Source organism: Aethalodelphis obliquidens, unplaced genomic scaffold, assembly GCF_003676395.1.
Source record: "Aethalodelphis obliquidens isolate GAN/ISIS:26980383/991018 unplaced genomic scaffold, ASM367639v1 scaffold42, whole genome shotgun sequence".
Lineage (NCBI taxonomy): Eukaryota > Metazoa > Chordata > Mammalia > Artiodactyla > Delphinidae > Aethalodelphis > Aethalodelphis obliquidens.
Window position 1 is genome coordinate 9,166,332 of NW_020837986.1, and position 14,280 is coordinate 9,180,611.

The window sequence follows — 14,280 nt, forward strand, 5'->3', positions numbered from 1 at the left end:
TCAGAGGCCTCTTTCAGAGCCAGAGGCCTGGGTGGGTGCAGTTTCTAGCGCCCCCGTGTCCCCTCCCCATGCTCACCTTTAGTCTCTTCTGCCTGTGCCTCTAGGTGCAGCCACCTGACCTCAGGGACCTGCCGGAATGGGAGCCCAGGATACGAGAGGCCTTCCGCAGCGGCGACCTGGACTCCAAGCCCGACCCCAGCCGGAGCTTCAGGCCTTACCGAGCTGAAGACAGTGATTCCTATGCCTCTGAGGTGGGCATAGGCCTGAGCAGGCAGCGGGGAGGGTGGGAGGAGAATGGCTGAGGCCGCTGAAGAGCAGAGTGATCTGTGGAGAATCTTAGCTGGTGATGATACGGGTTTTGAGTATTTCCTTTGGTTCCAAGCTTCCTGACAGCAAGGGCTGAGAGGGAGACAAGGAAGTTTGGGCCATTCTCAGGGCCTGATGAAAGGAAGTTTATAAACTTATCTGAGGAAATTGATCTTGTTCTCCTATACTACTGAATTCCACAGGGAAGTTAATAATTTATGTCATTTAATGGAAACAGTAATTAGTTTAGCAGGAAGGCAACAATCTCTACAGTCAGGCTGACTGGGTACAAATTGTGGATCTATGTATACTAGCTGTAAGATTGTAAAAGTGTCACTTTACTTCTCTGATCCTCAGTTTTCTCACCTTTAAAATAAAGGTAATGTGTCATAGGGTTGTTGAAAGGATTAAATACATGAAAAGCCTTAGCGTAAGGCCTGGTCCATGTTGGGTGAAGAGCACGACGACACATCACTGGCCTCAGGAGACCTGCAGGCTGTGTGGCCTCAGGCATGTTCCCACTCTCTGGCTGCAGATCCTCACCTGTAATATGGGAGGATTAGAGTGGGTGGTGGCTGTAGAATTTCCAGGATTCCCTGGTCCTTGAGCAATTCTGGATGGTTCTGAGCCCCTCCCAAGCCTACTGAGCCTCTCCCCAGCACTTCATAATGAACCTGAAACAGGAAAAGGCTCCTATGGGCTGGATGGGGCTTCCCTGAGACTCCTGAACCGTGGAGAGTCTCATGTGTGCCCCAACCTGAGCGTCCTTTTCTTCTCAGCTTCCCTAGGAAGGCAACTTTTGGTCCCAGGGAGGCCAGTCTGCAACTGTGAAGGGGGAGAAGCTCCCTTGAAGCTGATGGATCAAACTCTTGAAGTGGTCTGAGTGTCCTAGCAGCCATGGCAAAAGAGGACGGGAGGGGGCAGGAATCATGAGATACTTAGTTCTTATTTTTTGAGAAAAAGAGATAGGCCAGCTCACCTGCAGAGAAAATAATTTCCTACCTGCCCTCAATTATTGTTTCCTTCAGCCACTCTTTACTGAGAAGTCACAAGTTGCCAGGCACCGCGTTGGGCACTGAGTTTAAGGAAAACACCAGAGATAGGTAGTATTGAGCCCTTTAAGGATTTTTAATAAAAAACAGGCATACACAGGACTTCCCTGGTGGTCCAGTGGTTGAGAATCTGCCTGCCAATGCAGGGGACGCGGGTTCGATCCCTGGTCGGGGAACTAAGATCCCACATGCCTCGGGACAACTAAGCCTGCATGCTGCAACTACTGAGCCCTCACGCCACAGCTAGAGAGCCCACGTGCCGCAACTACTGAGGCTATGTGCTCTGGAGCCCATGCACCACAACTAGAGAGAAGCCCATGCACCGCAACAAAAGATTCTGTGTGCCGCAACTAAGACCCGATGCAGCCAAATAAATATTAAAAACAAAAAAACAAAAACAGGCATACAGGATATACCTCAAGCCAGAGTGCCTTCCATTGCCAAACTTTTACATTATTGGCCAGATAACGAGTGTTTGGTTTTTTCACAGAGGGACATCTTGCCATACCTGGAAACCTTTTATGTAGGCGTTGGAGCTGACATTTCCCTTTTCTGTTTTCCTGCTTAACATGACAGCATAAAAATTTCCCTTTATTAGTAGAAATACTTTTAGAAATCTTAAGTGAAGTATAACATACATGCAGTAAAGCACTCATATTGTAAGTGTACAGCTCAAATAATTTTCATAAACTGAACACTACTGTGTAAGCAAATCAATGAACAGAACATGACCTGGCCCTGGAAGCCTCCCTTCTACTCCCCATCTAGTCACCATACTGACTTCTAACAAAATAGAGTTTTTTTGCCTGTTTAGCTACAAATCCTTATAAACCCAATCCCCCCCGCCCCTCCCCACACCAAAGGCAGAGTTTTATTGTCTTTTTTGTAAGGTTTTATTATATAGTCATTATAAACAACAAATAACTATAATAAAGTCTCTAAGCAGCATTGCATAAGGATATAAAGAAGAAAGTCAAGATCACAAGATTATCACATAATTAACCACTGTGAACATTTAGTTTGTGTGTGTCCATGTCCTTCATGTTTTTCTATTGAGTATATATATTTTTTACTTTTTACTGAAGTATAACATAATAATATACATACAGTAAAGGGCACTATCCTTTTTTTTTTAATTTAATTTTATTTTTGGTCATGCCACGCGGCTTGCAGAATCTTAGTTCCCCCGACCAGGGATCGAACCCTCACCCTCGGCAGTGAAAGTATGGAGTCCTAACCACTGGACCACCAGAGAATTCCCAAGGGCACTATCCTTAAGTGTGCAGTTGTATGGATTTTAACATAAGTATAGACCCATTAAACACATATGGTTGATCCCCAACTTATCTTAGTTGTTTGTAAATTACTGCAATTATAAACGAGACGAACATCTTTGTGAATTAAACTGAGTTTTCATAGTATTTATTTTCTACAAATTTCTGCAAGAAATTATCAAGCTAAAATTATAACAATAGCTAGGTTTGATGTGCACTGTTTCATTTCATCGTCATGACAACCCAAGGAGGCAGGGACAGCTGCCGTGCCTGGTTTATACTGGAAGGACAGCTTGGGCCTGACTTACTGCAAAGGACTCTCGTCCTTTGACTGCAGCTTCTGTCCTCCTCCTGCTCTCTCCCTCCTGCTTATCTGTGTCCCTCATCTCGACCCCAGATCAAGGAGCTGCAGCTCGTGCTGGCCGAAGCACATGACAGCCTCCGGGGCCTGCAAGAGCAGCTCTCCCAGGAGCGGCAGCTGCGGAAGGAGGAGGCTGAAAACTTCAACCAGAAAGTGGTGCAGGTGGGTGGTGCCCAGTGCTCTCCTGCACCTACTGCAACCTGTCTTCCCTGAACCAAACCTTAGCGGTCCATGGGTCTTCAGAGGCAGAAATGTCAGGGGAAACCTGTGTCTTCTCGCCCCGTGCTGCACTGGTGCTTATGCATTAGCTGTGCTGGGCTGGAATCCTGGGCTTGTCGTTGACTGTCTGTGTGACCTCAGGCCCATTCTGTCGCCTCTCTGTGCTTCAGTTTCCCATCTATGAAATATTGCCCCGTCAGAGTTGAAAATCTGTATTAGAAAGGCCGTAGGCCTGGCTGGTAATCAAGATGGTAGCTCTGCTAGTAGACAGCATTTATTAAGCCCTTACTCTATGTCAGGGCACTTGCCACACATCATGTCCTTTAATCCTCATGTTTTCCCCTGTGAAGTGTGTCCCCATTTTACAGGTGGGGAAACTGATGCCCAGAGTGCTGAAGTGCTTTGCCCAGGGTTGCACTTGCAGGGCAAGGTGGGGCTGGGATTCTTTTTTTTCTTTGTTTTTAATATTTTTTTATTATTTATTTTATTCCTTTGGCTGCGCCGGGTCTTAGCTGCAACACGCAAGATCTTCATTGCGGCATGCAGGATCTTTAGTTGCGGCATGCAAACTCTTAGTTGTGGCATGCATGCGGGGTCTAGTTCCCTGACCAGGGATCGAACCTGGGGCCCCCTGCATTGGGAACGTGGAGTCTTACCCACTGGACCACCAGGGAAGTCCTTGGGACTGGGATTCTAATCCAGGTTATTGGCTCTCTCTGAGCCATTACCCCGTGTTGCTTACTAGGGTATTAATGCTGTCAGCCTTCCTCACCCCAAGAATGCCCTTTGCTCTGCATGTGGGTCACCCCTCCCTGCCATCACTGCTCACCCTCCCAGGTGCCTCAATGAATGTGAGAGTTCATGTTGGTTCCTGGTATGGGCTCATTAGATGATGTCATGGTTTTTACAATCAGACAGAGCCAGATTCAGATCCCAGCTCTTTCGCTGATTGTTACTGTGATTGCTGCTGTTTTTATGAGTCTCTCTCCCCTGGAGGAGCTGAGGGAACTGTTTATTTCAACACAGTGAACTGCTAGTGGTGGAATCCCTGTCGGGGGTCACCACCGGGCACCCCCTGAAATTTCCTCTCGGCCCTTGTGTGAGACCTGGAATGGGATGAGTTAGGGTCCCCTAGACAGCTGGGGTAGCTCACCCTCTTGTCCCCCTTGCAGCTGAAGGAGGACCAGCAGAGGGCACTCCTGCGGCGGGAGTTTGAGCTGCAGAGTCTGAGCCTGCAGCGGAGGCTGGAGCAGAAATTCTGGAGCCAGGAGAAGAACATGTTGGTTCAGGAGTCCCAGCAGTTCAAGCACAACTTCCTCCTGCTCTTCATGAAGCTCAGGTGGTTCCTCAAGCGCTGGCGGCAGGGCAAGGTTTTGCCCAGCGAGGGAGATGACTTCCTTGAGGTATGGTTCCCCTGGGACTGGGACTGGGGTGGGGTGGAGTAGAGGAGAGTGGACAGGAGGGACTTAGCCCTGGGGCTCAGATACGAAGCATCAGCTTGCAGCATCCATCCTTGCATTCATTCATTCATTCATTCATTCACTCCTTCAGCATCGGTTTGCTGAGAACCAGCTCTTTACTGAGTGCTGTGGCAGATGCCGGGGAGACCGTGGTGAAGACGACAGACTCTGTCCCGGCCTTGCCAGGGGGCCAGTAGGTCTTTCACACTTCTCTGGTATTTGTTGGTTTCCCTTTTTAACAGACCTGAGTCTTGAGCTGGCAATAGGATGTAGATGCGTTTAATGATCTGGTTTCGTTGTTTTTGCATTATAGGCACATATAGTACATATGAATGTTCTTTACTCTTTTAAGGTACAATTTATATACAGTAAGGTGCACACACCTTAAGTGTACAGCTGATGAAGTTTTATAGTGTACACCCTGCAGAGACATAGTATAGCATCGCCCAGATCACAATGAGCACATTTCCAGTGCTCCAGAAGGCTCCCGGGTGCCGCAGGGGATACGCCCACCCCAGCAGTCGGCACTCTTCTGACTTCTTACACCATGCATTAATCTTGCCTATTCTAGAACTTCATACAAGTGCGTGTAGTCTTTTGTGTCTGGCTTTTGCTTAATATAATTCTTTGAGATTCATCCACATTTTACCTATAAAAGTAGTTGGTTCTTTATTGCTGCTTATTTTTCACTTATGAATATATTTTATTTTTAATGTTACCTTTGACAATGATAATGGACACTGGCTTTCCATTTTTAGTAATATCAACTTCCTATTTTAGATACGTTTATTTAACTAGAAAGAGTACGTTGACTTAAAAGCATTACTGATAGTACAGATAGTATATGGGTATGGCAGGAAACATGACGAGTGGAGCTTTGGGAATGTGTGAAGCTTGGGAAGGACTCACGTGGCCCATTTGTCCCTCAGCCTGTGCAGGACCCTTTGTCCTCAAATCCCCTTCCTCCTGTCACGATCAGCACGCTGACATTGCTAGGAGAAGGGGGCATGTAAGGACGTCATACCTCAGTCACACCCACCTGAGTTGGCACTGCTCACCTTGGCCTTGGCCTTTTAGGTACAGGTACCTCTGCCCTAGCCCAGGCTTGGCCCTTCTCCAGTTCAAGCTACTCATTCCAGAGCCAATGGGGACCAGTGGCAGTCCCTATGTACCCCTGTCAGGGGTCCCCCAGAGTAGCCTGAATGTCCCAGGAGCAGGGGATGGTGGTTAGACCTGAGTCTGTAGCAGGAGTTTCCTCCCCCATCCCCAGTGGGGCTCATAGGCCACCCGCCTCCTCCCCAAGGGACTCTAGAGAGAGTTGCTACCATCTTTAGATGAACACACTCCCTGCTGCCCTCTCCCAGGAATGTCTGATATGGAGGCACTCCTATGAGAAGCACCTGGAAAGCCCAGCATGGCTGCCCCTCGAGCATCACTGTTAGTGACACCTGGGGACTCCTATTTGAAACTACTGTCTGCTTTAGGACTGTCCCTCCTGTTTGGAAGTCCCACACAAGCCTCTGGATGAAGCCCAGTTTGTTTTTCTTAATAACTTTTTTTTCCTTAACATCTTTATTGGGGTATAATTGCTTTACAGTGGTGTGTTAGCTTCTGCTTTATAACAAAGTGAATCAGTTATACAATAACTTTTTTAAATTTTATTTTTTTATATTATAGTAAAATATATTGTACATAACATAAAATTTACCATTTTAACCATTTTTAAGTTTAGAGTTCACTGGCATTAAGTACATTCACATTGCTGTGTAACCATCACCACGGTCCATCTCCAGAACTCTTCATCTTGTAAAACTGAAACTCTTACCCATTCACTCCTTATTCCCCCCTCCGCCTGCCCTGGCAACCAGTATTCTGCTCTCTGCTTGTATGAGTTTGACTTCATTAGATTCCACATATAAGTGAGATCTTGTAGTATTTCTCTTTCTGTCTCTGGCTTATTTTGCTTAGCATAATGTCTTCCAGGTTCATCCATGTCCATGTTGTCGCAAATGGCAGGATTTCCTTCTTTTTTAAGACTGAATAATATTTCCTTGTATGTATCTATCACTTTTTCTTTACCCGTTCATTCATAGACACACACTTAGGTTGTTTCCATATCTTGGCTACTGTGAATAATGCCACAGTGAACATAGAGAGATCCAGAGTTCATTTTCTTTGGGTATATACCCACAAGTGGGATTGCTAGATCGTATGGGAGATCTATTTTTAATTTGGGGGGAAACTTCTATACTGTTTTCCATAGCTGAAGCCCACTTTTGGCTGCTAGGGAAGATGTTTCCCCCTCCACCAAAAAAAATGAATTGCCTTCAGGCCACGTAGCCTGATTTTAAATCAGGTTGTCTCAGGCAAGCTCTCCATATTTGGTGAAAATCTTTCTAGCCATTTCAATGTACTGGGATAGCAGAGAGAAACAGAAACTTACTTCAGGATAAAAATAAGGTGTAACCATAGAAAATAAAATAATATACATGCCTATAATAAATAGAAATATCATACTTACTGAGATAGACATGATAAGAAACATAACCACCCACATTGTAAAAAATACATATATACGTAGATATAATGATATAAAGCCCATGTGTATAAAATACATATAAACAAGTACATAATAAAATACAGATAACCATATAAATAACAAACTTGATGTACATTCATACTTTTAAAAAATATGTGTGTCCACACATGTAGAATTAAAAGTATATATATGAGGGCCTCCCTGGTGGCGCAGTAGTTGAGAGTCCGCCTGCCGATGCAGGGGACGCGGGTTTGCGCCCCGGTCTGGGAAGATCCCACATGCCGCGGAGCGGCTGGGCCCGTGAGCCATGGCCGCTGAGCCTGCGCGTCCAGAGCCTGTGCTCCACAACGAGAGAGGCCACAACAGTGAGAGGCCGTGTACCGCAAAAACAAACAAACAAACAAACAAAACTATATATATGCATGATAACCCTCATATGTTGAGTATTTATAGTGTCGTGGGCACTGTGTTAAATGCTCTATTTGGATAATTGCATCTCACTTTTACACATACCCTATGATGTGGAAACAATTATTATCCCCATTCTACTGCAGATAAAGATCTTTGATTCCTTGTCCTCAATTCTGCAATCCAGAAGCTCTGAGAACTGTGTTTTGTTGGGTCTAACTCAGTTGGAAAAAATTGACCTGACATTCATTTGGCAGCAGAACCTTTATTTACCCCATTTCCTATTAGTACTCACATGTTTGAAGGGGAAATATTGGTGTCCACGAGCATAGGGTATCTCACCAGACGGGGCTGTTTTATAATATACAGTGTAGGTACCATATGATCTTTCTAAATCCAGATTACTTCTGAATTCCAAGCACACCCAACCCAAAGAATTTCGGAGAAAGAATTGTGCACCTGTGTATACAGATAATACAGATAATCAAAAGTCAGTATGTTTAGATTCCGACCAGGGAGGGAACTGGGTATTTATTCACACAGGCCCTGCTCCACCCCACATATTTCCAGGCTCAGTGCCTGCCCTGAACCCCAGAAACCCTCTTCATTTGATTTCACCACCCTCTCTCGGTTTTCCTTCCACCTCACTCGTTGCTCCTCCTCAGTCTCCTTGGCTGGACGCTTCCTTTTCTCCCTGAACTGACCCCTTAACGTCAACAGTCCCGAGGGCTCAGCCTTCAGGCCGCGTCTCTCCTTGACCTTCACCTGCCTCCTTGGGGAGCTTGTCCAGGCACTTGGCTTACATGGCCTTTCTTGCACATTGCGAATCTATCTAGAATCTACAGAATCTGACCCAGCTGCACTGCCTACCCCCTCACCACCCCCATCTCAGCCATCACCACTTCTTGCCTGGATTATCACCGTAGCCTCCTAGCTGGTCTCCCTGCCTCTGCCGTTGCACCCTTCCACCGAGCATCTTCTATTCAAAGCAGGGAGGTACCAGGCCGCGTGTACTCCACGTGGATGGTGCCCCCTGGTGTTGTGCAGCATGGAGCTCTGTCGCTACCCTATAAAGTTATCTCAACACAGCAGCTAGAGTGATCTCGTAAAACTGAAAGCCAGGCCAGTGTCCCTCCTCAGCACAATCCTCCCCTGGCGCCCACGTCACCCAGAGTAGAAGCCAAAGTCCCTACAAAGCTTGTTCAACCAGCCTTGGTCCCCGTACCTCTCACTTCCTCCCTGGCTCTCTCGCTCTTCCTCAAATAGATGTGTTCCCATCTCAGGGCCTTTGCATTTACTGTGACCTTAACCTGGAATTCTCAACCTGCACGTATTCACGTGGCTTATTTTTTTTACCTCCTTCAGGATTTTGCCCAAATATCACCTTCTCTCTGAGGCCTTCCTTGACCACCCAGTGCAGCACATCCTAGCTCCTCTCCCAGCTCTCTTTTTCTCCATAGCACTTATTATGGAACATTCCATATATTTAATGATGTTTCATGTATCAATATTTCACATATTTGTTTGTTTTCCTGCTACTGGAATGGAAGCTCAAGGGGACCAGGGCTTCTGTCTGTCTTGCTCACTGATGTATTCCCAGCTCTGAACACAGGGCCTGGTGCGTGGTAGGTGTTCAATAAATATTTGTCAAATGAATGAATGAATGAATGAAATGAATAGTGAATGAGCATCCACTTCTTCTGCTTCACTCCCGTCATAAACTAGACCCTGGTCTCCTGGGCTGGCTCTCGACTCCTGCCCAGAATCCATCAGCAGCAGACCCCTCCGCTCCCAGGAAGGGTCCCTTCTGCCCACCCAAGCCTCCGGTTGCCCTTATCTATAATTATGAGGGTGCCTTGTGGCCCTTTATTCCAACCACAGTGCCTACCTTGACAGCATAGCTATTTCGGAGTAGCTCTCAGGGATGCCTCATGGTCCTTGGGGCAGAAGAGATGGTGTGGAGGGTAGAAGGGTCTGACTCTCCAGCTGTGCTCCTTGACCAGGACGGTGCCCATGGCTCAAAGTTAAAATCTGGGAAATCAGTGCCCAGCTGGGGTACTTTTGGTCCATAAACGCCCTTTCTTTATTCCTGCCTAGCTGTGCAGCCCACTTTCCATCTGGGCCACTAGCCTGTATCCCCTCTCCCTGAGGGTCAGACCCCCAGGCATGATGCCCTCCTACCTGCTATTGAGTGTGGTTTTTAAAAAACAGGTAAATAGCATGAAGGAGCTGTACCTGCTAATGGAGGAAGAAGAATTAAACGCCCAGCATTCTGATAACAAGACCTGCACGGGGGACAGCTGGACCCAAAACACGGTGCGTTCTCAGCCCATTTCCAGTCCTGTCCTGTCCATTTGTTCCTTTGTCTGTTTAGTGATCACACCTTGCTGCTTTCTGACCCCAGTCCTACACCAGGCACCGGAGCGGCAGAGGGTTATTGCTTGGTCACTGGCCCCAGATGCTCAGTGCTATGGGGTATGTAAGTCACCCCAGGGCAGTGACAGAGGGTCAGATGATGGACTGTGGAGTCTCAGGTGAGAGAGCAGTTAATTCTGTTTGGAGTATAGAGGATGGTATTACAGAGAAGGGGTCATAGGTGGTGGGTTTTGAAGGATGAATAGGAGCTTGCCTAATAGAGAATAGGGAAAAGGCCATTCGGTACCAAGAGAACTGTATATACAGAGATGTGGCAAGGTATTCTGAGTCTGGCTGCAGCTTGGGATGTGCATAGTGGGGGTAAGGACATCAGGCTTGAGTGAGTTGTATGAAGAAGGGCCTTGTGGCCTAGGATCAGGAACCATCAAATCAAGCCACGGGGTAGTATAGAGCAGTAGGGTCAGGCTCCCAGGGGCACCCACAGTAAGCTGGGTTACAGGTGGGAAACAGGTCATGGGCCCAGGAGAGAAGACTGGGTCCAAGTCGTGCAGTCAGGGAGCTTCCGTGGTTCAGACTCCCCATCTGGCCTATGGTGGGTCAGAGAAGGCAGATCTTGGGCAAGGAGAAAGACGGAGGCCTAGATGCTGCAGAGCCTCAGAGAAGCCAGGGCCCAGCTCAGATTTAGGTTGAATAATTGCTGTAACTACAGAATTTTGTGTTTTTGTGAGACTGGGTCATGTGTCAGTCTAAGAGGTGGCCAGGGCTGGGCTTGGCATGCCTGTTTTACGGGGAGATGACCCGAAGAGGTCGTGGGACTTGCCTGAGGCCTGGTAGAGTCCCAGGCTGGACTCTGGATGAGTTCCCAGCCCAGCCTCTCCTCCTTGCCGCTCCGAAAGCTCCTGACCCAGGCCTTGCCCCCATCTGCAGCCTAATGAGTACATCAAGACACTGGCCGACATGAAGGTGACGCTGAAGGAGCTATGCTGGCTGCTTCGGGATGAACGCCGTGGTCTGACTGAGCTTCAGCAACAGTTTGCCAAGGCCAAGGCCACCTGGGAGACAGAGCGGGCAGAGCTCAAGAGCCATACTGCCCTGGTGAGTCTCCCACCTGTCAGAGACATCCCCCTCCTTGTTCCCCTCTTTGCGAAGGCCTCAGCTGTCAGACTGGGGAGGAGGATGCCCAAGCCTGCTCCTAGAAGCATAGGAACCCCTTCACTTACCTTGTGGCCCAGAGAGGGCAAGACACTTGCCTAGAGTCACACAGCAAGGGTACCAGAAACAGTGGGAACTGAAGGTCCCTGGGCTAGGGAAGGCAGGTGAGGGACTGGCAAAGGAGCCATGGGGACATCACAGGCACCTCCGCCACACCATGAGCTCACAGGTGAGGCCGGAACACTTAAATGCCTGTCTGCACCTGGTGACATCCTTCATCCTCACACCCAGACTTCTGCTGCCTGCTGTCCTCATAAGGATCCCCTTAAGCCCCTGCTACCTGACTCTGTTTTGCTCCCTCCACCCGAACTGGGGAACTCCCCTCCCTACAACTCAGATGATCGAAGGAGCCTTAACCAGGAGTCCTGGATATTTGGTCTTTGCTGTGTGCCTGGAGGCAAGGTGCTGCCCCCCACTCTGGCCTGAGAAGTGAGGGGATGGGCTTCCTCCCGCTCAGAAAGAATGCTCTCACCACCCCAACCCCTACCCCACGCCAGAACTCTGCGGGGCCCAGCTTCCTCCCTGCTGCCCCTGCTGCAGTCTGCCCTCCCAGGTATCACGGGCCCCTCAGAGGTGGGTACCCTGATTATCTTTGTTGGGCAAGTGACAAAGCAGGCACAGAGGAGTTAAGCTTCTTTCCCAAGGTCACCCAGCTAGTCAGTGGCAGACCTGACCCTCACTCCCCAAACCTCTGCCCTCCTGGCTCCTCATGACCGTGATCCCACCTTCTTCCCAGTTCTCAGACTTCTGGCTTCCTGGTGCCACCGTTCTCTCCTCCCAACCCTCCCTGCTGATCTCACAGCTCCCGCCCCACCTGCACCTTCCACAGTGTCCCCTGCTCCCACTGCCCCCCCAACCCCAGGCGTTCCAGGTGTCCCTCCCACCATGGGAACCTGACCACAGCTTGGGGGTGTGGGGTACATTGATTCTATAGATTGCACGTTTCCCTCCTGCACCCCAAGATTTGGGCCAAGACAGCCATCACGGTCAGGTGATTCCTGCCCACATTCTTTATGTGACTGTGCATGTCCCCCACTAACCGTAAACATGGTAAACATGGGTAGGTAAACATGGGTAAACATGGGTAGGTGTTGATGAAATATCATGAGAAGCAATAACTAGGAGCCTCTGCCATTCTGTAGCTATGTGACCAGGGACAAATAACCTCTGTGAACCGCTTCCTCCTCTGTAAAGTATCGACAATGGTGGTTATCTTGCTGAGTTTTCTTGAGGGCATAGATAATGCCTGAAAAGCCCTTAGCACAGAGCTTGGTGTGTAGAAGCTGTGCTACACAAGCCTTGACTGTGAGAAACGTTTAGTTCTAACTGAGGAGGTCAATGGAGGTTCCTGGGTGAGGGGTCCTCTGAGGAGAGCACCCTCCCCCTGCCCCCTGCTGGTGCCCGGGGAGGGTCGAGGGAGGGCAGAGAGGAGGGTCCTCCTGGTGCCAGCCACCCAGGTTGCTCTTCTTTCCGCAGATGGAGCTGAAGGCTGGGAAGGGGGCTGGAGATCGGATAGGGCCTGACTGGAAGGCAGCCCTGCAGAGGGAACGGGAGGAGCAGCAGCACCTCCTGGCTGAGTCCTACAGTGCAGTCATGGAGCTGACACGGCAGCTGCAGATCAGTGAGCACAACTGGGGCCAGGAGAAGCTGCAGCTGGTGGAGCGGCTTCAGGGTGAGAAGCAGCAGGTGGAGCAGCAGGTAAAGGAGCTGCAGAATCGCCTGAGCCAGGTGAGGTCTGTCCCAGCCCAAGATGGCTTAAGCCACAAGGGGGAAGTTGCTATAGGCACAGACCAGGGGGAAGACTCCTTCAGGTAGAGAAGGATCTGTATGCTCAGAGACTGCAGTAGGGACCAGGTCTTCCTCTCTGCCAGGCTCACAGGCTTGCTTTCCTCTGTGTTTTATTCTGAAGCAAGCCGTTCTCAAATATGGCCTCTGTTAGTGTTGTATTCATATCCTCACAGCTTAGCAGTTTCAATGGAAAGAGAGTTTTCCTTTTCCACAGGGCTCTGATCTGCCAGGTTTCCCATGAAAATTAGAGTCCTCTGACCAAAAGGGAGAAATAGGAAAAACAATCATTGACGATTGCAACCCCACTACAGTTAACATGCACCTATCTTATCAAGCTGCTATGCTCCACTGTGACTTTTTCCTTTGTTTATTTTTTATTGCAATTGTATAAGTCAGGACTTCATCTTTATATAAGACTCAAATATTACAAAAGCATACTCCAACCCACTCCCTCCCTTTCTTGCCGTTTAAATTTACATTCAGGGCTTCCCTGGTGGCACAGTGGTTGAGAATCTGCCTGCTAATGCAGGGGACACGGGTTCGAGCCCTGGTCTGGGAAGATCCCCCATGCCACAGAGCAACTAGGCCCATGAGCCACAACTACTGAGCCTGCGCGTCTGGAGCCTGTGCTCCGCAACAAGAGAGACTGCGATAGTGAGAGGCCCGTGCGCCGCGATGAAGAGTGGCCCCCACTTGCCACAACTAGAGAAAGCCCTCGCACAGAAATGAAGACCCAGCACAGCCAAAAATAAATAAATAAAATAAAAGCCAAGCATTTGAAGCCCTTTAAAAAAAAAAAAAAGAGGGGGGCTTCCCTGGTGGCGCAGTGGTTGAGAGTCCGCCTGCCGATGCAGGGGACACAGGTTTGTGCCCCAGTCCGGGAAGATCCCACATGCCACGGAGCAGGCCATGAGCCATGGCCGCTGAGCCCACGCATCCGGAGCCTGTGCTCCACAACGGGAGAGGCCACAACAGTGAGAGGCCGTGTACCACAAAAAAAAAAAAAAAAAAATTTACATTCAGAGATTTTTTGTAAATCATTAATTGAATCCTAATATACATATTATTTACACTTTGCCTCTTTCATAGAGAGCTGTTCATGACAGAATGCAGAGGCCACTCTCATTCAGTTCTGCTTAGCATACCTAGGTGGAGATACCACTCTGATGTCATTCAGCTGCTGATGTAGCTGTTACAGGCGTTGTGGCGTGAATTAACATGGTAATAACAACTATTACCGTGCTTGATATAATGACACTTACAAAGATGCCTGTAAGTGGTTGGT

The 14,280-nt window shown here is 48.7% G+C and overlaps 1 protein-coding gene across 3 annotated transcripts in view; it reads left to right on the plus strand.

Annotated features, from left to right (window-relative positions):
• MTCL2 (microtubule crosslinking factor 2) overlaps window positions 1-14,280 on the plus strand; it is a 73,157-nt gene that overhangs the window by 42,945 nt on the left and 15,932 nt on the right. For 2 of the 3 annotated variants that reach the window (XM_027078365.1, XM_027078363.1), the window contains exons 6-11: window positions 105-251; window positions 3,030-3,155; window positions 4,385-4,615; window positions 9,831-9,935; window positions 10,923-11,090; window positions 12,684-12,935. In XM_027078365.1, coding sequence (XP_026934166.1) covers window positions 105-251; window positions 3,030-3,155; window positions 4,385-4,615; window positions 9,831-9,935; window positions 10,923-11,090; window positions 12,684-12,935 — 1,029 coding nt within the window. The remainder of the gene's footprint in view (window positions 1-104; window positions 252-3,029; window positions 3,156-4,384; window positions 4,616-9,830; window positions 9,936-10,922; window positions 11,091-12,683; window positions 12,936-14,280) is intronic. The other variant, XM_027078364.1, reaches the window with a different exon arrangement.